The 22,426-nt window shown below is 45.1% G+C and overlaps 2 protein-coding genes across 6 annotated transcripts; both read right to left on the bottom strand.

Annotated features, from left to right (window-relative positions):
- Nucleotides 1-587: 587 nt before the first annotated feature.
- On the bottom strand, nucleotides 588-7,858 carry FUT7 (fucosyltransferase 7). 4 transcript variants are annotated; one of them, XM_074210631.1, is made up of 3 exons: nucleotides 5,537-7,858; nucleotides 4,604-4,644; nucleotides 588-4,095 (listed from the first exon to the last, which is right to left on the bottom strand). In XM_074210631.1, exon 3 carries the CDS (start codon nucleotides 3,874-3,876, stop codon nucleotides 2,848-2,850), a length of 1,029 nt encoding a protein of 342 aa, XP_074066732.1. In that variant the 5' UTR covers nucleotides 3,877-4,095; nucleotides 4,604-4,644; nucleotides 5,537-7,858; the 3' UTR covers nucleotides 588-2,847. The 4 variants fall into 4 exon arrangements, with proteins under 4 accessions (XP_074066732.1, XP_074066734.1, XP_074066730.1 ...); XM_074210633.1 differs by lacking the exon at nucleotides 4,604-4,644 and having other exon boundaries at nucleotides 588-3,932; XM_074210629.1 differs by lacking the exon at nucleotides 5,537-7,858 and having other exon boundaries at nucleotides 4,604-5,525.
- Nucleotides 7,859-14,958: 7,100 nt separating this feature from the next.
- Nucleotides 14,959-18,518, bottom strand: LOC141505103 (POU domain, class 5, transcription factor 1.2-like). Of its 2 annotated transcripts, XM_074210619.1 has the most exons (5): nucleotides 17,757-18,518; nucleotides 16,479-16,590; nucleotides 16,067-16,197; nucleotides 15,687-15,851; nucleotides 14,968-15,528 (listed from the first exon to the last, which is right to left on the bottom strand). In XM_074210619.1, exons 1-5 carry the CDS (start codon nucleotides 18,507-18,509, stop codon nucleotides 15,283-15,285), a joined length of 1,407 nt encoding a protein of 468 aa, XP_074066720.1. In that variant the 5' UTR covers nucleotides 18,510-18,518; the 3' UTR covers nucleotides 14,968-15,282. The 2 variants fall into 2 exon arrangements, with proteins under 2 accessions (XP_074066721.1, XP_074066720.1); XM_074210620.1 differs by lacking the exon at nucleotides 15,687-15,851 and having other exon boundaries at nucleotides 14,959-15,528.
- Between the last annotated feature and the right edge of the window lie 3,908 nt (nucleotides 18,519-22,426).

Genomic DNA, 22,426 nt, shown 5'->3' with positions numbered 1-22,426 from the left:
CTTGGCTTGCCTAAGTTCCACACAGCTAGGCAATTATTAAGTGTCTGAGACCAGATTTGAACCCAGGTACTCCTGATTCCAAGGCCTGTGCTTTATCCACTACGCCACCTAGCCACCTGTCTATTCATTTTAAACAAGACGGAACTGAGGTCCAAAGAGACTAAGAGACTTGCCCCAAGTCACATAGGGAGAACTTGGATTCCACTCTAGGTCTTCTGGTTTTAAGTCCAGGAATTATATAATTTAATTATTATTAATAACAATAGATAGCATTTTTAGAACACCTATTATGAGCCAATACTGGCTAAGTACTTTATAATTATCTTATTAGATTCTTACAATAAGCCTGGGGAGGCAGGTATTAATATCCCCATTTTACAGATAAGAAAACTGAGACAAACAAAGGTTAAGGGACTTGCCTAGAGTCACACAGCTAGGAAGATTAGCTTTGAGGTTAGATTTGAACTCAGGACTTCCTGACTGGTTCTTGTGCTCTAACCAATTGTACCTCTACCCCAACAGCTGCACCACCCTCTCTCCCTCCCCCCCCAACACTTTTAAAAAATTTCTTTATTTTTTCACTTATTAGTATTTTATTTTTTCCAGTTACATGTAAAGATAGTTTTCAACATTCATTTTTATAAGATTTTAAGTTTCAAAGATTTCTCCCTCTTTTTCCTCCCCTCTCCCTAAAACAAATAATCTGGCATAGGTCATACATGTATAATCATGTTAAACATTTCCACATTAGTCTTGTTGTGAAAAAAAATCATAACAAAAGGGAAAACCACAAGAAAGAAAAAACAAAGTGAAAATAGTATGCTTTGATCTACATTCAGACTCCATAGTTCTTTTTCTGACAGTGGATAGCATTTTCCATCATGAGTTTTTCGGAATTGTCTTGGATCATCATACTGCTAAAAAGAGCTAAGTCTACCATAGTTGATCATCAGACAATATTTCTATTACTATGTACAATGTCTTCCTGATTCAGCTCACTTCACTTAGTGTCAGTTCATGTCTTTCCAGAATTTTCTGAAATCTGCCTGTTTACAATTTCTTATTGCATAAAAATATTCCATTACATTCATATACCACAACTTGCTCAATCATTCCCCAATTGAGGGGCATCCCCCAAATTTCCAATTTTTGCCACCACATTGGTTCTTTTCCTTTTTTTTTTATGATCTCCTTCACAGAATAAGCATAATTTTATAGCCATTTGCACATAGTTCCAAACTGTTTTCCAGAATGGTTGGACCAGTTCACAGCTCCACTACATCTTCTCCAACATTTATTATTTTCCTTTTCCGTCATATTAGTCAATTTAATAGTGTTAGGTGGATCTCAGAATTGTTTTCATTTGCATTTCTCTAATCAAAAGTGATTTAGAGCATTTTCAATATGACTATAGATAGTTTTGATTTCTGCATCTGAAAACTGCCTGTTCCTATTTTTTGACCATTTATCAGTTGGGGAGTGATTTATATTCTTATTAATTTGATTCAGTTCTCTATATATTTTAGAAATGAGACCTTTATCAAATCTCTGTCTATAAAACTTGTTTCCCAGCTTTCTGCTTTCCTTCTAATCTTGATTGTATTGGTTTTGTTTCTGCAAAAACTTTTCAATTTAATATAATCAAAATTATTCATTTTGCATATCATAATGTTCTCAATCTCTTATTTGGTCATAAATACTTCCCCTCGCCATAGATCTGACAGGTAAAGTATTCCTTGCTCTTCTTATTTGCTTAGGGTATCACCCTCTATATAAGACACTTCTGCAAAGACCTATTTCTCAGCTTCAAGCTCCTTGGACACCTTCAGAAAGATCTTAGATTGTAATCTACCCATACTAGACGGTCTTGGGGACCATTTAGTCCAAACCCTAATTTTGTAGATAGGGAAAGTGAGGTTCAGAGTCATGGAAGGTACTAATCCAAAGTTACTCATTTCCCAGTAAGTCTGTTCTGTTTTTCAATGGATTGCATGCTTACTGAGAGCAAGAATCACAGCTTGCCAGACTTACCCCCTTCCTCCTCCACCTTACCCTCTCCTTACAAGTTCTCTACCCTCGCTGTTGCCTAAGCACTTGAGGGAAAAATATCTGAGGCTTCAGCTCAAGCTCTGAGGTTTTTATCTGTATATTGTGTTTCCTTTACCACTGTATGGAAGATGTGGGCATGACACCAATGATTTAGTTTCTACATCTCATACTGAGAATTCATTTTCCCTTAAAAGTCCCTTGCACACAATAACATAGAGGATTGGCATATTCATTTTTTAGCAATGTCAGTTACAGAGATGCTGGTAAAAATCACCACATACACACACACACACACATACACACACACACACACAAACACACACACATTTTGCTGGGGCACACACACACACACACACATTTTGCTGGGAGGCTCAATGATAGAATATTAGTGCTGTGAGAGACATTAAAAATTATCTCATCCCAACTTTTTCATTGCATGGATGGCACCAAAGCAAAGTGACTTGCCTAAAGTCACGTATTCAGGGATCTAGCTGGGACTTAAACCCAAGTCTTCTGATTTCCAAGTTTTGTCTTATTTTTCAGAAGTTTGGCATATTAACAGATACATATAGGGAAGAGGAACAGGAATAAAAAGTAGTGGGTAGAGAAGAGAATGGGGCAAATATTAGGCTCTGTCACTCCTCATGGTCTCACAAGAAGGTACCCAGGGATCCAGGAGTCCATCCACGAAAAGTCTCTGGTCCCAAAAGTCTTCTAGTCCCAAATGGCAGCTTTATATTTCACCATAATCTTTATGGTTGGGAAGAGTTTAGTAGTTTACCAGGTCAGTCCCAGCCATCATGATTTAAACCAGGCCTCTAAGTTTCTGTAGATCTGATCCTGGGGAAGATGGGGATAACGGGCACAAATGCCACAGAAACGCTCCCTCCAGTCACTGTAGAGTCGAACAGTCAGCTTTTCACGCCATGCAAAGAAGTGCTGGTAATGACTAGTATTCATGCTTTTCAAGAAAGCAGCCAGTTCCTTGGTTGAGCTGAAGTCATCCACATGGACAAAGGAATCAGGTGGCAAAAAGGCCTCATAGGTAGATCGAGGAGGACCTAGCACCACAGGCACAACCCCTGCACCCAGAGCATTTCTCCATAACTTCTCAGTGATATAGTCCTGGTGCTGAGAGTTCTCAAAGGCCAGGTAGAATCGATATGGGGCAAGGGCAGGCAAGAGGCAGTCAGGGCAGAGTGGCTTCCTGTTGGCACGGCCAAACACATCCACCTGAAGATATTTAGACAACTGGTTGTATACTACTACACGCTTCTGGGTCCTCTGATAGTTACTGATAACCCAGGCAGCCATAAGATTCTTGGTTGGCACAGGAGGAGCAGTCCCATTTCGGGGTACCAGCTCTCCATAAGGCACAAAGATGTCAGAATCCCTCCGGTAGGTCATGACCCAGTTGAAAATATTATGGTACCGGGAAAGCCCATGAGTATTGCTTGGAGACTCCAGATTGGTCCACACCCAGGGCTGTCCAAGGGGTCGGTGAGCCAAAGGCAGCTGGACAACCCCATTCTGAAGTTCATGGTGGTGGAAGACAACTACATTGGCCTGACTGAGGAGGCTATGGTTGGTGCTTAGTCGGCAGTTGGCCACACCATAGTGAGCACAGACATCACCATCTAATGGTAAGGACTTGCCAAAGGGCCAGTGCCAGATGAGGACCATAATCTTAGAGTGGGACTGGAAGGCTCTACTCAGGGGCCGCATACCAGTGCTCGAGGTCAGGAGATGAGATATCAGGAGCCAGAGAGCTAGGAGCAGTGCTAATCCAACCATGGCTTGATGGGAGAACAGTCTATAGGTGGGCATTGTCTAAGGAATTGGGCCTGGGCTGTGTCTTGAACCCATCTGATTCCTTGTTGTCTCTAGAACAAAAAGTCATAACTTATGTGGGTCCATGGAAGTCATTCTGAGGGGGCAGGGGATGAAGTAGGGAACTTTGGGGCTAAAGCAACAAAAGGGTAGTAGAAAATAGATATGACTGAACCAGGACACCAGGATCCTAAACTGAGGTCTCAGTCTCCTCATCTGTAAAATGATAATAATATTCATATTACTAATTTCACAGGGATATTGTGAGAAAAGTATTTTAGAAAACATAAAGCTCTCTATAAATTTGAATTATTCTAATTATTATTACTACTATTACTACTCTGGTTTTCATTTTTGTCCTTAGATCCCAGAAGTTAGGGGTAGGAAAGGAAGGTGACTAGGTCTAAAAGGAGAGAGGATACCTGGACCTGATGGCATATAATAAGACAGATTAAGAGGAGTTGAGGTAATGGCCTTTGCCCACCCCATGCCTGCCCCAACCTCAACACCCTGCCCCCCCCACTGCTGACTAATTCCTCCCTACCCGCCCTTTTGTTGGCAGCCTTAACACCTAGCCAAGTCCTCTAGTTACTCTCCACATACCAGATGTGGGTCTTATCTCCCTTCTCCCATCACCCTCCCACAAACACCACTCAGATCCAGAACCCTGTCTGAGATCTTACTGAGCTGCCCTTTGCCCAACAGAATGGATGAGTAGACTCACGTTCACTGTGTATTCACAGTCTTCCTGAAATCACAGCCATCCTGAAATCAATCACAGTCACTCCAAAATTACTGTAATCTTGAATCACAGCCTACCACCAAAATGTTGCCTGCCCAAGTTGGACCTGAGTTTTCACTCCTGGTCCTTCCTGTGGGAGTGAAGGTCACCCTCCTGCCAGAATCTAGAACAGTCACCTTTAGTAGCTGTCACTCCCCTCTGCCTCCTGGCCACACCCCCATACCCCCCAGCCACGCCTCAGCTCTACCCAGGACCCTGCATGGCTGATTCTTGGAATGAAGAGAAAGGGGGGAGGTACCTTCTGAGAGCAGGATGGTCCCATGGAGAACTCTGAACCCCTTTCCTTGGGCTCTAGCCCCCAGGCTCTCCTCCAGGAAGATCTGGGGCCCTTGCCTAGGGAGATTCTAGCTTTTTCTATCTGGGATTACTCCTCATCCCCCACCATCCTTTCACAGGAGTCAAAACAGGCCAAGGTAGGCAAGGGAGAGTCTCCAGCTGGTCCTACAGAGTATAGACTTTGGGGAAGGAGCAGTTAGAGCATGAGAAGGCAGAAGGAATGAAGGATCATCTCCCCACCTTCCTGCTATCCCTCTTCCAGGAAGCTTGATTGAGAATGACCCTCCTACACCACCATCCCTTCCAACCTGTTCCAGTCTACTTTGGGACTGGGACTGAGACCTGGAAGGTAAACTCCAAAGGGAATAAGCACACCCGTCCAAGACTGTCAAAGGAAATGCTATGAGAGTACAGCTTGCTGACTCAGCCTTTGACTGATTCTCTGAAAACTGATCTGTAAAGGCTTGGTCCCCGAGCTCTCTTTGCCCTCTGGGCCAGGGAAACAGTCACAAGGTGGCAAGACTGGGGTAGAGAACACTAATAAGAAATAGAAGTACCCATAGATTTCTTGGTACTTACCTTCCTCTCTCCCTGGGACTTCCATAGGGAGGGGGAGGGTCATATCCCTCCACCCCATCGGAGCATACCGTTAAGCTCAGGCCCTGCTTACTTCTTCCTTCTGCTATTTCATCACCCACTTCCCCCTCCTCCCCCATTTGTGGGTTCCCATTGACATACCCTCCACTATCCTATTAAGAGGTCAACAATGTTTTTCCTCTCTCTTAGCCCTAGTCCTGCCTCTAGCCCAGAAATTGCCCCATAGAGGATAGAAGAGCCAAGGAGAGCGACACCACCTTCTTTGGAATCACAAAATCATAGATTTAGAATTGAAAAGAACCTCATAGAAAGATGAGCAGAACCAGAGGAACATTGTGTACACCCTAAGAGCAACATGGGGGTGATGATCAATCTTAATGGACTTGCTCATTTCATCATTGCAACAATCAGGGACAATTTTAGGGTATCTGTGATGGAGAATACCTTCTGTAGCCAAAGAAAGAATTGTGGAGTTTAAACAAAGATCAAAGACTATTACCTTTAATTTTCTTTAAAAAAAAAGATATCTTTTTATGTAATTTTGCTATCTCTCATATTTTATTTTTTTCTTAAGGGTGTGATTTCTCTCTCAACACATTCAGTTTTGGTCAATGTATAGCATGGAAACAATGTAAAGACTATCAGACTGCCTTCTGTGGGGGGTGGGGAGGGGAGTGAGATGGGGGGATCGCAAAATTCAAAAAACAATAAAAAAAGAAAAGGACCTCATAGATCATCTGGTCCAACACCCTATTTTACAGATGAGAAAACTATAGCAGAGAAGTCATTTGTCCCACCAAGGTCATAAAGTAACTGACATGAAGTGGCATTTGAATCCAGACCCTCTTGACTCCAAATACAGTATTCTTTCTTCTTTACCACAATGCCTTTGGAAGCAGGGGTTTCCTACCTAGTCCCACCCCACCTCCTTCTACAATGCAAATACCAAGCAAGGAATTAGGCAGAACACATGGTTATTTCTGTCCTGAGACTCCAACGTCTTCATGCTTCATGGAAGATGTGACTCAAATGCCTACCCAATACCAACCTGTACCCTGCACCTGGGAGCTGGAACAGCTGACCCTTGCTCCTCAGTTGAAGTTTACAGCTTGGCTTCTACAGAGACCTCCAGCTGTAAATGGTCATCCTAAGCCAAGACCCTGCAAATTCTAGGGAAGTCCTCCAAACCCTGAATGACTCTGGCATGCTCCAGAATCAAGGGAAAGCAAGCTGGTAACATGAGACTTAAAAGGTAGCATCTGGGTAATATTCCATGGGGCAAACCTGATTTAGGTATTTTGAATATTATGATGGTGGAGAGGTTCTGGAATGTGAGGGCTCAATGCAGGATGGGAAAAAGGCATCAACCTTACAGATCCCATAAGTGAATATTAAATTTGCAGTGAGGAACCCTGATTTTTCTTATGTGATAATCTATGTGGATTTGAGCAAATCACTTTATTTTTTCTGGGTCTCAATTCCCTCATTCATAAAACGATTGGCACTTGATGACTGCTCACCCATTCTTTCAAAATGTCTAAGGCTAAAAAAAAAAAACCTAAAAAAATGTCTAAGGCTTTTTCAACTCTGATCCTATAAGATCCTTCTTGGTCATCCACAAACCACATGGTCTTGGGTGTCACATTCTGCCTTCTCTTTTCCAGCTCTTAAGTGTGGCCTTCCTCATTAGTAGGTAAGGTCCTTGAGAGCAGTAACTGTCTGGTTTGCTTGCATTTGTGTCTCCAATATCTAGTTCCAAGCTTACCTCAGCCCTTTTTTTAATGAAAGTGGTCTTACATACTCTCTTTCCACCCACATCTCCCCACACACATACACTTTACTCTAGGGGCACTCAAGACCATCAGAGACTATCAGCATAGGAAATCCTCCAATCCTAGAGAGTTTGGGAAGAGCTGGCAAAACTTCAGACTAGGAAGGGGGGAGTATTGATTCAGGCATCTTGGCTAATCTTCACGGGGCTGCAAGGTTTAGGGGCTTTCCAGGCTGGGGAAGGGGAAGGAGCCACTCTGTCTCTGTGACGCTATGAGGAGCCCAGTTGTCAGACTGCAATCTCTGCTGGGGAAAAAATAGAAAAACTGCTGACCCTGTGGCCCAATGCCAGTAATCACTGTCCTTCTGAGGTGGGGACTACCTTCTTGCCTGTGTCCCCTGTTCCTTTCACAGAAAAATGAGCCTTTTACACAGGCAAGTCACAGATCTGGAAGGTTCAGTTACTAATGACTAGAAGGGACCTGAGAGATCATGGAATACAATCTTTCTATTCTAGAAATGAGAAGGAGGCACACAGAGAGGAAATTACTTACCTAGGGTCACACAAAGCCTAAGGCACTTATTTGACCACATGTCTTGCTTCCTCCCAGTTCAGGGCCTTATTCATCATACCATGCTATCTCTCTCAAGATCATAGAGTTAGATCTTGAAGTGACCTTAGTGGTGAACTAGTTCAAATGGGGTTTTATAGATGAGGAAATTGAAATAAGGAGGGTTGGACTTTTCCAAAGTCCTAAGTAGCAAATTCAGGACTCTTCCCATCATACTGATTCCTTCCCCTTTTTCAATTTCCTTGCTTATTAAAACCTGAAGAAGCTGGAGGAGCTGCAGCAGGGTGGGGTTCAGCCTGAGTGGTGGTTCACTTGGAAAGACTGGTCAGCTCCTCAACCAAAACTGAAGTTCTCAGATCCTTACCCTTATCACTGGAAATGTTACTTAGACCAGAAGGCAGACAGATAAGAGTTAGAATGGGGTGGGGGATGACAGGAAAGATAGATCACAACCTGTCAGGGCCCATTCCTTAAGTTCCCTCAGGTGTGTGCTAGAGTCAGTTCCTATAGGAGAGCTGATTATTAAATTTTTCAGCATGAGTATTTACAGTGTAAATGTCGAATTCTTGGCCTCAGGCCACATGCAACCCTCAAAGTCCATTTATGGGGCATTATTACATTTATTATTAGACCCATTGGTAAAATAGATTACATTATAATCATAAATAAATGTTAAATTCTGTATATGGCCCTTGACAAGTTTTTGTTGGGTGATGCCACCCAGATGAGCTGGGAAAGGATATGGCAAATTACTTATTATCTCTGCCAAGAAAACCCCAAATGAGGTCAAGAAGAGTAGAACCTGGCTGAACAATAGCAAAACCTTACTTGATTTAATGACTCTCCTGCCTTCTAACAAAATGTGACTTAGGACTCCAACTCATTTTACAGATGAGGAAACTGAGGCAAATAGGGTTATATGACTTGTCCAAGCTCACACAGTGAATTAGTGTCTGAGACCAGATTTAAATTCTGGAAGATGAGTCTTTCTGAATCAAGGCCCCAGAACTCTATCTACTGTACCACCTAGCTGCCCAAGTGATTGGAGGAAAATATTAATAATTCAGATAAAACTTAAAAAAGCATTGAGTGTATGTATTTCCCACCCACCCCCATTTCCCACCCCCCCAAGAATCAGTTATAAAACATTTACCAGCAAAAACCAGGAAGGAGACTCAGGATCATATTCCTTTCTCTCTTCTCTCTCCTTTCCCACCAACAATAACATGGTCCAGGGATAGGTGGTCTTCCCCCTATCTGCTGGGATTCTAGGGAAGAGATATCATGATGGGAAGTAGGGTGGTGGTTGTGATAAGTGACAGAATTCACAGACGGATGTGCAGCCCAAGCAAGATCCTGAACAAAGCTGTGAGCACAATTGTCATCTGCCCCTGACCTAGGTACAAATTTACCAGGCCCAGGGGAAACTTTCCCTTTAGGGAAGTTTTATTGGCATGGTCACCAGCTGGGTCTGTAACACCACCACCTCCTACACCTTGAGAACAGAACACCTTGTCCAGAAGAATCAAGTACTTCCAGGAATCTCCTGTGCAAGATCAGAGATAATGAAACTAATTCACCCCAATTGGAGCACAGAGATGGCATCTGGGATACAGGAACTAGAAGAGGGGGCCTCTGTTCACAGTTTTGTCATTTTGGTTGTGACTGACTCTTCATGATCCCATTTGGAGCCTTCTTGGTAAAGATAGTTTGCCATTTCCTTCTCCAACTCAAAGGAAAAAAAGAAAAAATTCTAAAGAATCCCATAAAAGATTAAAGGTAAGGGGGGGACAGCTAGGTGGTGCAGTGGACAGAGCACCTGCCAGCCCTGGAGTCAGGAATACCTGAGTTCAAATCTGACCTCAGACACTTAATAATTTCCTAGCTGGGTGGCCTTGGGCAAGCCACTTAATTCCATTGCCTTGCAAAAACCTTAAAAAAAAAGTAAGGGGGCCATTTATTTCAGTGAAATCCTAGGTCACATTCTGTTAGAAGGCAGGAGAGTCATTAAGTCAAAAAAGGTTTTGCTGTTTGTTCAGTCACATTCTACCCTTCATGACCCCATTTGGGGTTTTCTTGGCAGAGATAAGGAAGTAATTTGCCATTTCCTTTCCCAGCTCATTTTACAATTGAGGAAATTGAGGTAAAGAAGATTAAGTGATCTGCCCATGTCTCATAGCCAGATTTGAATTCAGGAAGAGGAGTCCAAGTCTAGCTCTATCTACTGTGCCACCTAACTTCACTGAAGTAAGAAATCCATTTTTTGGCACTGATGTGGACAAATTGTCTAATTCTCTATAGACATACTGGACAGCAGTGCTATCACATGTTTCCCTCTAATTCTATTGCCAAGTCACTACTATTATTGCTTGACTTTCAACCTAGGGCCATGGTTGTTTCATAAGAGTTTACTATAACCATGCTTCACCCAGACCATCTTCTTGCCATATCAACCCCATCTTACCCTAACATTCTGCCTCCCCCCCCCCCAACTCCCACTGATTAATTAGTAATTAAATCAATACCACTACTACATCTAGAAGTGGTTTGGGTTTTTTTTTTTTAGGCTTTTGCAAGGCAGTGGGTTAAGTGGTTTGCCCAAGGCCACACAGCTGGGTAAGTGTCTGAGGCCAGATTTTAACTCAGACTCAGGCTCCTGACTCTAGGGCCAGTGCTCTATCTACTTTGCCACCTAGCTGCCCCATGAGTGTTTAAAAAAAAAAACTACCCTCATCATCCCAGTGATATCCTAGACCACTCCTCTAAATATGGTTTTCCTATTAGACTATGTTTTTTGAGGGCAAAGACAATATCTCTAATATATTTATTATCTCTAGAGGCAAGCTGGTAGGTAGCACAGTGGATAAAGAGCTGAGATCAAGAAGATCTGTGTTCAAATCCAGCCTTGGATACTTACTAGTTTTGTGACCCTGGTTAAATCATTTAACTTGTTTGCCTCAGTTTCCTCAACTATAAAATGGGGATAATACCTCAAAGGATTGTTGTGAGGATCAAATAAGTTAAAAGCACTTAGTAAGGCGTCATTCATATGGTAGGTACTTATTTCAAATCTACGTTTTAATAGTGTCTGGTATATATTAAACTAAGTAAATCTTTTGGTTTTTTTTTCATTCATTCATTCTTTTATTTATTTATTCATTGTTTACGGAAAAAAATGTTTCAAGTAGGTGAAGAGACCACTTCTGAAGTGGTGCTGATTGGAAATCCTTGGAGTTAAGGAAGTTTAAGGATTGGGTCATAGATTCTTGCTTTGATTCCACAATTTTTAATCTGCAGTTGATCAGTTTAATCAGTTAGGTTTCCTCCCTGGTAAAGCCCATATACCTGAGGCTATCACGACCTGGGGATGCTTCTTGGGTGTTTTTTTTTGGGGGGGGAGGATAGACTGGATCTTACTCTGCCCCACCAAGGCTGAAGTGTGTTGGGCCCTCAAAGGCCAGATCCTGCCTAGCACAGAAACTTTGGCCTGCTCCCTTTCAGACCTGGGCCAGTTTGACCTTCCTTAGGCAGCTTCTGATCTTGGGAGTTAGCTTATTAGAGCTGAAAGGACTTAGTAAGGCTGCCCAATGGTCTGATTGCAACTCTGAACCCTCAAGCTCAAGAAAACCAACAGCCTCCCACAGTAGCAGGTATTTTAGATATTTGCCACTGTGCCTGCCTCAGGTTCACCCATGTGGAGAGCTGGACCTCCATCAGTGATATGAGACCACAGAGGCCTGCAGTCTTAGAATTCCAAGGGTGGAGAGGAGGAAAGAAACAATTCTCTGATATCCCTCAGGGATCTATGAAGGGTTTTTGCAGCTATAGATAACTTCCTACCAGTCGGAAACCTGCAATAAGTTGGGAGGGATGGGGAAGGAAAAGTATCTGAGCTGGCCCCAGGTGTTAGTACTGATGGCTATTGAGCAGGAAGGAAAAAAATTCAGGTCTGGATGTTGCAAAGTGTTAACACCAGAAATGACTTTCAAGCTTTCCTTTTGTTCTATAAACCAAGGTCACATTTAATGGACATTCCTATAGCATTTTAAAATAATTTTCTATATGTTCTATTTTTGAATCCTCTCAACAACCTAATGAGTTAGATGCTAAAATTATCCCCATTTTACAAATCAGAGAACTGAGGACACCAAGGGATGCTCAGTGACTTGCCCAGGGAAACACAGTGAATAAGAAAGGAATTGGAGTAAGCAGAATTTGGACTCAACTTTCTGACTCCAGTCCTGTGCCCTACCCCCCTGTACCTCTTCGACATTTTAAAGATATTTCAGTGTTTCAGTTTCTAAGGACTACAGGGTATGGCTTGGCCCAATGGGATGGTAAGAGGGATCTGAGGACTTATCTTTCTGATCTGTTTGGGATAATAAATAATATCTGTACGCTGAGTTAAGCACTTTACACTTATGTCATTTGATTCTCACAACTACCTAAGAGGCAGGTGCAATTATTATCTCCATTTTATAGTTGAGTAAACTAAGGTCAACAGAGACTTGCCCAGGATCATAGTGTCAGTGGTTGAATTTGAACTCAGGTCTTCTTGACTCTAGACCCAGCAACTATTCACAGCACCACCTACCTGGATCAGGGAACTACAAAGAAAATGATTTCACCTGGGCTCAGTAGGGAAGAATCACAATTTTGCAGAGGGAGTGATCTTTCACAAAGTTTTAGCATTGTAAGACAAAAATGGTAAAATTGTAATAAATGGTATAATAAAGAATCCCACAGGTTTCTGTGTGTAACTAGTATAAGCCTGGAGGCTTGTTCTTCAAGGCATAAGAATCTTCAAGGAGTTAGTTACAGCTTTCTCTTGATACCTTCCTCAGCAAGCAGTCATTTACTAGGATTGTTTTGTAGTTTTGTGAAATAGGGTAAAGAACTATAAAGAGTAGTTATGCATTATACTTGAAAAATCTATATCAGATTTCTTACTGTCAAAGGGAGGGTGGAGGGAAAGGAAGGGTGGAGAAAAATGTGGAACTGAAACAGCTAGACTTGCTCTCTCTCTCTCTCTCTCTCTCTCTCTCTCTCTCTCTCTCTCTCTCTCTCTCTCGGCGGCTAGGTGGCACAGTGGATAGAGCACCAGCCCTGGAGTCAGGAGTAACGGAGTTCAAATCCACCCTCAGACACTTCATAATTCCTTAGCTGTGTGGCCTTGGGTAAGCCACTTAACCCCAATGCCTTGCAAAAAAAAAACCAAACCTAAAAAAAGAGCTCATGATGAACCACACTGAGGACTACAAAGATAGAAAGGATGCAGCCCCTCCCTCAAGTATACCTTCAATTGGGAGTTATGTTCATGTATAAAAAATAATTATGAGAGAACTTCAATGGAGAAGTCACTAGCTGACAGTGGGGAGATTTAAGACCAAAAACCCTCCCTAGGTTTATTCTTGAGTTGAGCTTTGAAGGGAACAAGGAATTCTAAGAGGCAGAGGTAAAATGGGAATGCAATCAATAAGATGGGAGAGGAGGAAAGGTCTAGCTAGCTCAACCAAGGCAGTGAAAAAGTAGGGCCAGATGTTTATATTTGATCTTAAAAGGCTTATGGATATTGGAAACTTTACTGAGCAAAGGAAATGACCTGGCCAGGTAGGGTACTGGTGTGAAAGATGTTTAGGAGGCTCCTGCTTTTCCCTTTCCAGGATGCGTGTGACAATTCTTGGGTACCGCCAAAGGGGCTCCAGCAGCAAGAAAAAGACCAAAACAAATAAACCCTTAACCTATCTTGTCTTGTCTTTGGCCCATTGGGGACTTTGCTTCTTGCTATTAGACCTGATATTCTTCCTGTTTGTGCAGTCAACTAGGCCCAGGGTGCTTCCCGCAGGCCCCACCCTCTACCCACAGACTGGCCTCTTCCCCAGGCACACCCTGCTCCTCAGTCTTTTGGGGATCAGTCAGCATACATTTCCTGAGGGGCCCCTGAATAGATTTAGACCTTGGCATAGAAAGGGAAACTCCAGATCTGGGTTTTATTTGGAGGAGCTTCTAAGACAGTGAAGAGGGTCAGCAGCAGAGCCTCTGAAGGCCAGGAAGAGACCTCTTAGGCAAAATAAATTAGGCTTTCTCCTTCATCTTTAACTCAGAATTAAATGACTTGGCCTTTGCTCCAAATTGGTAATTACTAGACTGGCTTATTCTGATAGATAAGATTTCAATATTTGTACCCACACATAGGAACAGAATAATCACAAGGGAAAATTGAGTCTTTGGGGTAAGTGGTATGGGGTTCTGAAATGGGTCAGAATGAAATGATGTCAAAGGCAGGAGCTAGGGGAGATGAGTCAGAAGAGGAAGAGATGCAGACCACACAGCCCAGTGGACTGCCTGCTGTCTCCACAGTAAATCTTTAAGCATTGAGAAAAAGAATGCCACCAATAAGTATTATGAGCCATTTGTTGAACACTAGGGATCCAAAGAAAAGATAGTTCCTGTCCTTTCCCAATAGAAACTCAAGACTCCAGTCTCAAAGTCTTGAAGGCTGCTTTCAGAGGAACATCAGAGTATTGGAATACTAGTCATGAGAAATGGGGGGGAGGGCACGGGGAAGGGGCCTCAACACAAGGTAGGAACACCAAGACATCTCTCCAGGATGGCCAATCCCCCAAAAGCAGCACAAACATCAGACCTTGGAGGAAATGGGGGGGGGGGGGGGGGAGGAAGAAGTGACACACATAGCCTGATACAAATAAGCACTCCCAAATGATACAGTGCCTTCAATAGGGAAGTTAAAGAGGATGACCAGCTGGAGATAGAGAAGGAAGCCCCTCAAACCTGGAGGAGCTCTACAGTATGAACCAGGGACAGGGGAGCCCCAGAAAGGTGAACCAAGGATGGAAGGGTTATCTCCCCCCCCATCATCACTCCTTCTTTTGGAACCCATGGATGCAAACAGATACAGGTAGGATTGATGGGAGAGACTGCCCCCTGGTGGAGTCCAAGGTAGACTTGCAGACAATATTGGGGACAATATGAGTACCCTTCTTTGCCATCTTTACCCAACTCAGCCAGCCCCACACCCCGCCCAAAATTGTTTATTCCCCATCTCAAAAATTAGTTGCAGAGACCAATTCAGTCAGTTACCACCCAACTTTTATTTCCAAAGTGGCTCCCAAACCCATCACAAGTTTGGGAGTGTGAGGTGATAGAAAGGGAGAAAAAAGACCTGAATATTGTTTTACAGATGCCCAAAAATCTAGATATGGGCAGTGGAGGGGCAGAAAAGAGGATCTAAGGTTAGGAAAAGAACTGACCATTGTATCTCAGACAGTGGATAATGGTCAGTCACCAGGATAGGGCAAGGGAAAGATGAGAGAAAGCAAGAAGCATCTTGAGCCCCCAGTGAGTTCCTATAATGTTGATCCTGGCTCAGATGCCCCCATTAGGCATGGGCATGCCTGGGATGCACGGCTCACCCTTAGGAAAGGTGGACATATAGAGAGTAGGGGCCACAGGTGGTGGGGGTGCTGCATAGTTCTGGGGTACAGCAGCAGTTGGCAGGACAAGGGCAGTGCCTGGGGCCAGCTCATAAGGCAATGCTTCACCGTCTTCCCCATAGGGCAGAAGAAGCCGCTTACCCTTCTGCCTTCGGTTACAGAACCAGACTCGCACCACCTAGGAGGGTCAGAGAAGGGACTCAAGTCAGGTCTGTTGGCTTCCAAATTCATCTTCTATCCCTGAATACCATAGCACTGCCCCCCTCATTGCTAACTACTGTTAACCTCCTCCCCACCACAGCCCCATGACCTGCCCATGCCCAGGGGACCACGCACATCTTTGTCCAGGTGCAGCTCTTCTGCCAAGTCACAGATTTGCTGTGGAGTGGGCTTGCCACAACGCCTGAAGAAGCCCTCTAGGGTCCCCTTCACACTGGTCTCAATACTCGTACGACGTTTACGCTTTCGAGCTTGGGCTAGCACTTGCTCCATACTGCACATCTGGGGGGGACAGGGCACAGCTAGAGCCTGGGGTGGGGGAAAGAGCAGCCTGGGCTTTGAAAGCCCTATTTCCTTCCCCATTCTCCCTCCACCCCCTCAATCTAGATATGTCTCCACCCCATACCTAGGGACTGCTCCCTCCAAGACACCAGTTAAGGAGGCAGCAAGCATCCTGGGGAGCATCCAGTGGCATAGGGGAGTGGGAAATATCTTACCTCCTGAGGGTTGTCGGTGTTCTCAACGGCCTGTAGCCACCTTTGAAGCAGGGGTTTCAATTTGCACATATTCTTAAAGCTCAGCTGCAGAGCTTCAAACCGGCAGATGGTTGTCTGACTGAACATCTTCCCTAAGGGAAAAGGTGGGTGCTCAATTTTGGACTCCAGAAATGGGGGGAGGGGTCATGAACCTCTAGGGTTCCCCCATCCTGACCTCTCTTAGTCCAGGGGCTTTGTCCCCTTTCAGTTCCTACCAGCCTGGCTTGAGGGAAAGCAATGGGGCAGGAAAGGAGTGACTAGGAGATAAAATCTAACAGACCCCCCCCCTTTCCTATCTTCTTATTCTTGCTTGCTCCTAGATCAACTCTGCCCTCAATCAACCCCCCAACCAATCCTTTGATCCACTTCTCACCATACAGTGTGCCCAAGGCCATGCCCACATCAGCTTGAGTGAAACCTAGGGAAATCCGCTTGTGTTTCAGTTCTTTGGCAAACAGCTCCAGTTCCTCGGAGGTTGGGGTATCCTGCAGAGGGCGGGAGGGTGGATGAAATCTGAGGAACTAACTTGGTGGCTTAAGTAGAAAGATCCTGGTCAAAAGGCCTTGTGTTCTCCCTCATCCCCCCACCTATTTTAGGGATGGGTAGAAACTTCCAACTCTAAGACAAAAAAGTCAATCACCCCCTTCATTTGGGAATGAAAGATAGAAAATTACTACAGATCATGGAGTTTTGAAAGGAATTAAGGGTCCGAACTGGGAACCCTTGCCCAAAAATATTTTCCAGGTAATACAGTGATTATTTACATAATCTAAAAACTAATCCAACTTTGACTAAAAACTACTCCAACCTCCATCATTCCATGAAGAAACAGAAGTGAAATGATTTGTCCAAGTCAAAAGGCTAGTAAAAACAAAGATCTAGAGAGACACTGCACCATTCCCTCAGTCAATTAACAAGACCAACAAAATCCTAATCAACATCAGGAACTTGGTGGTAACCAAAGGGATGTACTTTTCCCCCTTTCTTTGCACTAAACTACCAGGAGCAAACACAGATCAGAGCTAGGTGCCTCAGGACCAACACACTGGACAAAAGAAGGGTCCAAATACAAGAAAAATGACTGAAGGATGGTCTATGAAGAGACAAAAGTTCAGCCTCTTGTCTGGTAGAGGCCAAATATTGAAATCTATACATCCCATAGAGGCCAGTTTGCTTCCAGAGGTAACAAAAGTATAAAACAAACCAAAGACCCCACTCCTCTGATCATCTTAGTGGAACTTGAGGTTACATGATCTGGAATCCCCAGAAAGTTGGGGGAAATCCCAATGCAACAATTAGAACAAGGGAGTTGGGGATTTTTTTGGCCCCTGGTAATCTGGGAAGGAAAATACAGACTGGCTTTCTACCACACCAGGGTGGGTGGGGGAGGGGAGGGCCAGGTAGATAGGATCTTTAGTCTAGGGTATGGTGGACTTTTGTTATTTCTACAGGGCTGATGCTCCTAGATACTCCTCTTTCTCCAGTAAGAAACTCAAAACCCTGAAGGTTGATGGTATCTTCCCCAGGTTCTCCTAGAAGCCTGAATGGCCCAGAATCCCACCCTTCTCCTTCCCTTCCATTTCAGAGACTGGCCTTAGGTAATATAAACCCAAGTAACTCTGGATTTTCACTCTGGAGATAGTCTTCTTACCTCCTCTCCACTATCACTAGATGGGATGCCCTCCTCACTGGCTGCCCCACTTGAACCACTGGTACTGCTGACGCTGCTGCTAACATTGTTGTTGCTGATACTGCTGCTGCCGCTGCTGCCAATGCTGCCACTGCTACCGATGCTGCCACTGCCCAACCCAGGCTGGGACTGCTGTAGAGGGGCTGGGTAAAGGGGCCTGGGACCTGGAAAGGTCCCAAGAGCCTGGAGAGGATGGGGAGGGAGAGGAGGACCCGGCAGGGCCCCAGTGGGAACTGAGCCGCTGCTACCCAGGCCTGGCCAGAAGGGTCCCGTCCAGGCTGGGGCATAGTAGGCTGGGCCTGGACGGGCGCAGTACTTAGCTTCAGGGACTACCGTCTCCCTGAGGTCCCGCTCAGGAGCCCCGGAGGATGATGAAGACGGGGAAGAGCAGGATGAGTCTTCCTCCTTGGGTGGCATGAGGTGAAGGTTGTGGGAGGTACTGGCCTGCCCAACCTCGGCTGGGGGTGGGGGCGCAGAGAAGGCATACCACCCCTTGGTCTGGCTGGAGTCGGGGGTTGAGGGTCCCTCCAAGCTGTACTCACTCTTCACTGCTGAAGGGAAGGTAAAGAAGGTCTGGGATGGTGGCTGGGGCTGGGATGGTCTTGGGGTGCTTCCCCCGACGTAGCCACCTTTACCGTAGGGAGATGACCCATCTGGCATCGTGCCCTGGCCCAGGCTGAAGTTGCCCGGAGGCAGCCCCTCGTGGTTAAACATGCCCAGCTTGGCTTGGTGGGCTGCAGCTGCAGGCAGGACCCAGACCTCGAACAGGATGGCTTTATAGACTCTTCTTCTTGGTCCTGGACACAGATGTGGAGTCGAAGCTACTGGTGCTTGACCAATGGACTGGACTGGACTGGAAGTGTAGGCACTTGGACCTCAGAATGCACAGGGCGGGGGGCAAGGCCCCCTCAGACTTTGAAGAGGAGAGTCTGTAGTCGAGGCTAGTGCTGGGGGACAAGCCTTACCCCTCCCCTCTCACCAAGGGCCTTAGAGCTTTCAATCATTATGTTAATAGCATCCCAGCTATTGGCCCTTTAAAACAATAGGGGAGGGGGCTGAGAATGAACTTGGGTATCCTTTGGCTGGAGTAGGGGTAGAGGTTCATTAGGTGGGGGGGATTTACTTGTTTTTAACTCCACCTCTGACCCCGCCCTCCATCCCTCCCCCCACCCAAACTCTGCACCGGTGGGAGGCAGGAGGAATTATTTACTGGCGTTTCGAGCTGGACTGGTCCTCCCCTAGGGACTTAGGGCTCCTAAAAATGCAGGCTCCAGGAGCCTCATCATAAAGGCCTGAGTGCCAGTCAGGGACAATTGCAGGGGCCGGTCCTGGCCTTTCCCTGACACACTTGTTAATGTAAATAACAATTTGTTTAATGGCCCTGAGAAGCTGGGGGGGGGGGTTCTTTCTGACCTGGGAGGTGAGAAGAACTCAAGACCTCTCCCCCCCAAAAACAAAACCCCCCAAAACCCAGGGCCTCTTTGGGGGTCAGTGGTAGAATGACATGTGTGTTTAAGGCCCAATATCCACTTGTATATTGAATACATAAAGATATATAGATGCCAACTAAACATCCATATAGACAAGACAGACCCACATACAAAAACATATGCATAGGAGACAGACCAAAACACATTCACTATAGGGACACTGACCCAGATTCATGTGGCTACACACAAACACCACCTACAGAGATCTATACAATCAACATGATCTTTCTTATTTATAATCCTTCCCCATACAGATTAGTTCTAAACCTTCACCATCTAATGACTCCCATTCCTGGATAAAGGAGGTACCTCTCCCTCTTTCCCATTTTCTCCATCTACCACCAAGATGGGAAACTGAGACACTAAAGAGAGCAAGGTTCACCTCAAGGTCATGGGGAGGTATTAAGGTATAGAGAGTGGGAGGGAAGGTGAGATGGCTGAAGGGAGGGGCAGATCAGAGCAGATACCTCCCTCTCTCCCTTAGGGAGGACTGGGTGGGGCTTGCCACCTTCCAGAATTTCTCTCCAGCCAGAGGCCAGACACGCAGCTGATAAAGTTCCTTTAAATCTCAGAATCATTAACCTGGGGTGCAGGAAGACACAGACACATAATCTGTGGGCCCCAGAGATCCTTGGCTACTTCCCTAGTGACCATAAAACCCAGGATATTCTTATATAATCATAAATATCCTCTCCTTTAACACCATCTCTGCAGGTCTAGCTTTCTCCCCATAGTTCAGGGCCACATCTCCACAAGATGATTACCCCTACACAAAGTCAATGTGTCCAAAACCCATCTCCTCCATCTCTTACCACCCCCCAAACCCAAGCCACTGGACTTTATCTCTATTCAAAGCCAGTTATCTTTGAAACTTCTTCCTTTGCTCCACTCCAGCTAATCACTTGTCTCTAACTTCAACAATCTGAATAGACATCCTGAGTCAAGCTTCCTAACAGGCCTTCCCTTCCAATCTTTTCTACACTGGGGTGCCAGATTAATTCTCTTCAAGCATAGCTTTGATTACATCATCTTAAAAACCTACAATGGCTCCAGAACATGCAGAATGTTCAGTCTAGGCCCCTGATTTTTCACTGCTTTCCTATACCAGCCAGGTGCTCCAAACTCATCTATACTCTCCCTAAAGTGACAATTCAACGAAAGCTATTAACAGCCTAGTTAGGTACAAGACTCTTGTCTGAGAAGCTACCAAGATTAAATACTACAGGGTTCCTAGACAGAAGCCTAGTAAAAGCAGGCTATAACTAATACACACCTAATTGTAATACAGAAAAAGTACAGTGAGAGGTGCCATTTGAGATCCAGTTCAATAAGCACTTATTAAGAGCTATATGACATGAATTAGACTAGGCACTGGAGAAACTACCCTCCAGAAGCTTTTTGTTGAGGCTCAGCTGATTGTTTTCTCTCCTGGAAAGTCCTCCACCTCCCAATCTCATTCTAACAAAATCCTTCTCTTCTAAGACCCAGCCAAAGTCCTATATCTCATTCAACAGGCATTCCTTGACCACCCAGGTTCACACTGATCCCCCACCTTGATCTCCTATTACACTTTCCCACCTCCACCCCCCAGAGGAAGGCAGTTTGGTGTAACAGAAATTCAGGAGTCTTAAGACCTAGGTTTGAGTTACTAGCATCGAGAGCTTAGAAAAGTCATTTCATTTACCTGTCTGAGCCTTTGTTTCTGCAACACCTGTACTCCCCCGTCTCACAGGATTGTAAAGACAAAATGTCAGTGTTTTGTAAATATTAAAGCACTATATAAATGGCATCCATCACCACATAGGACTAATCTCAACACTATTCTACATGGTGATGGGAGTCTTATCTCTCAAACTGCGATTGTGAGGCTGCGGAGGACTACAGAATCAATGTTCATGTCTTCTGATGCTTAAGGTTTCCCTGTCTGGGAACCCTCATGTCTAGCACCTGTACCCTCCCACCACCCCAGGGTTTCAGATCAGACAGCAGAAGCCACTAGTACCCAAGGACCCCAAAGACAGTTTTTAAAAGTGGCTGCCTTGGGGCAAGCCATGGCCCCAGGTGAGACTAGGGGAAAGGGCAGGGCTACAAGGACTGTTTTAAGGAAGTAGCCCCACCTTCTCAAGTCCCCTCAGAAAACTAGAATCCTCTCCTTTCAATCTCTGACACTATAAGCTTAGAGGCCTTTGAAGGCTGGCTCTCAACTCCCTTCTACCCCCACCAGCTCTTTCACATACCCTAGGGAGCCCCCTTTCATCCCCACCTCCTCCAGCCTAGGGACAAGTCTTTCATATCTGGAGGAGGTCAAGCCCTGCTTCCTCCAAGGAGACTACTTCCCTGAGTGGGTCAGCTGCCTGTTGAGCACTGTCTAGGTTCTAGGCCAGTGGTCAACATTCCAGGTTATGAGTCCTGACCTCAACTACTTCTGGCTGCAAAAGAGGAAAATTAGTGGGGTGGGGTGGGGTGAACAGGTTTCAGGGAACAGTCAGTACACTTTACCCCCACTGGCCCCAGACCATCTCTGGGCTACCAAGTCCACCCCTGTGGGCAGGGGGTTAATCCCAGGCTGCACTTCAAGGCAGCTAGGCTGCAGGACTTCCCCTAGTCTCCTAGTGAGGCTATTAGCATGATAACTATCCCAGTCCTTCCACCCCCAGGACCAGTCCACCCAAGAGGAAAAGGCTCAGTCCTCCAAAAACCTAGTCTAAAAATGTCCCAAGACTACCAATAGATTCTTATATAATCTTTTAAGAACACAAAGTAGTACCACCACCCCCAGATTCAAATCCCAGAATCTTAAGAGAGACTCCCTAAACCTTACACAAGACACAAAAGAAACCCACTCCTTTCCCTCCAATCAGACTCCAATACCCTACAAAACCATATTCCCAAAGACTCCAAACCAGACACAGACACAGCACTATATTCCAAATTCCACAAAGGGAGACCATAGACCTGACAAGAGATAGTCAAACTGGAGACAAAGGCCCAGAGATTCACACTCAAACCCTCCAGACTTGTGTCTCCCACAGCTCAGACTTCTATTCCAGACTAGACTCCAGATCCATGCCCCCAAGACATAAGACAATCTCAGAACCCCTGGAGTGCCCAACAGATAACCACAGAAGCCCCCCCCAGCTG

This window comes from Macrotis lagotis, chromosome 1 (assembly GCF_037893015.1).
Source record: "Macrotis lagotis isolate mMagLag1 chromosome 1, bilby.v1.9.chrom.fasta, whole genome shotgun sequence".
Lineage (NCBI taxonomy): Eukaryota > Metazoa > Chordata > Mammalia > Peramelemorphia > Peramelidae > Macrotis > Macrotis lagotis.
The sequence above is the reverse complement of the archived record's forward strand: the minus strand, read 5'-3'. Positions and strand labels throughout refer to the sequence as shown.

What these genes read in the sequence shown, in the direction of transcription:
- FUT7 (XM_074210631.1), bottom strand. Translation starts at nt 3,876, where the DNA reads ATGCCCACCTATAGACTGTTCTCCCATCAAGCCATGGTTGGATTAGCA.
- LOC141505103 (XM_074210619.1), bottom strand. Translation starts at nt 18,509, where the DNA reads ATGTTTAACCACGAGGGGCTGCCTCCGGGCAACTTCAGCCTGGGCCAG. An exon ending in GGCCTTGGGCACACTGTATG is followed by an intron (nt 16,198 to 16,478) that starts GTGAGAAGTGGA and finishes CTTTTCCCTTAG; the next exon opens with GGAAGATGTTCAGTCAGACA. An exon ending in ACACCGACAACCCTCAGGAG is followed by an intron (nt 15,852 to 16,066) that starts GTAAGATATTTC and finishes TGTCCCCCCCAG; the next exon opens with ATGTGCAGTATGGAGCAAGT.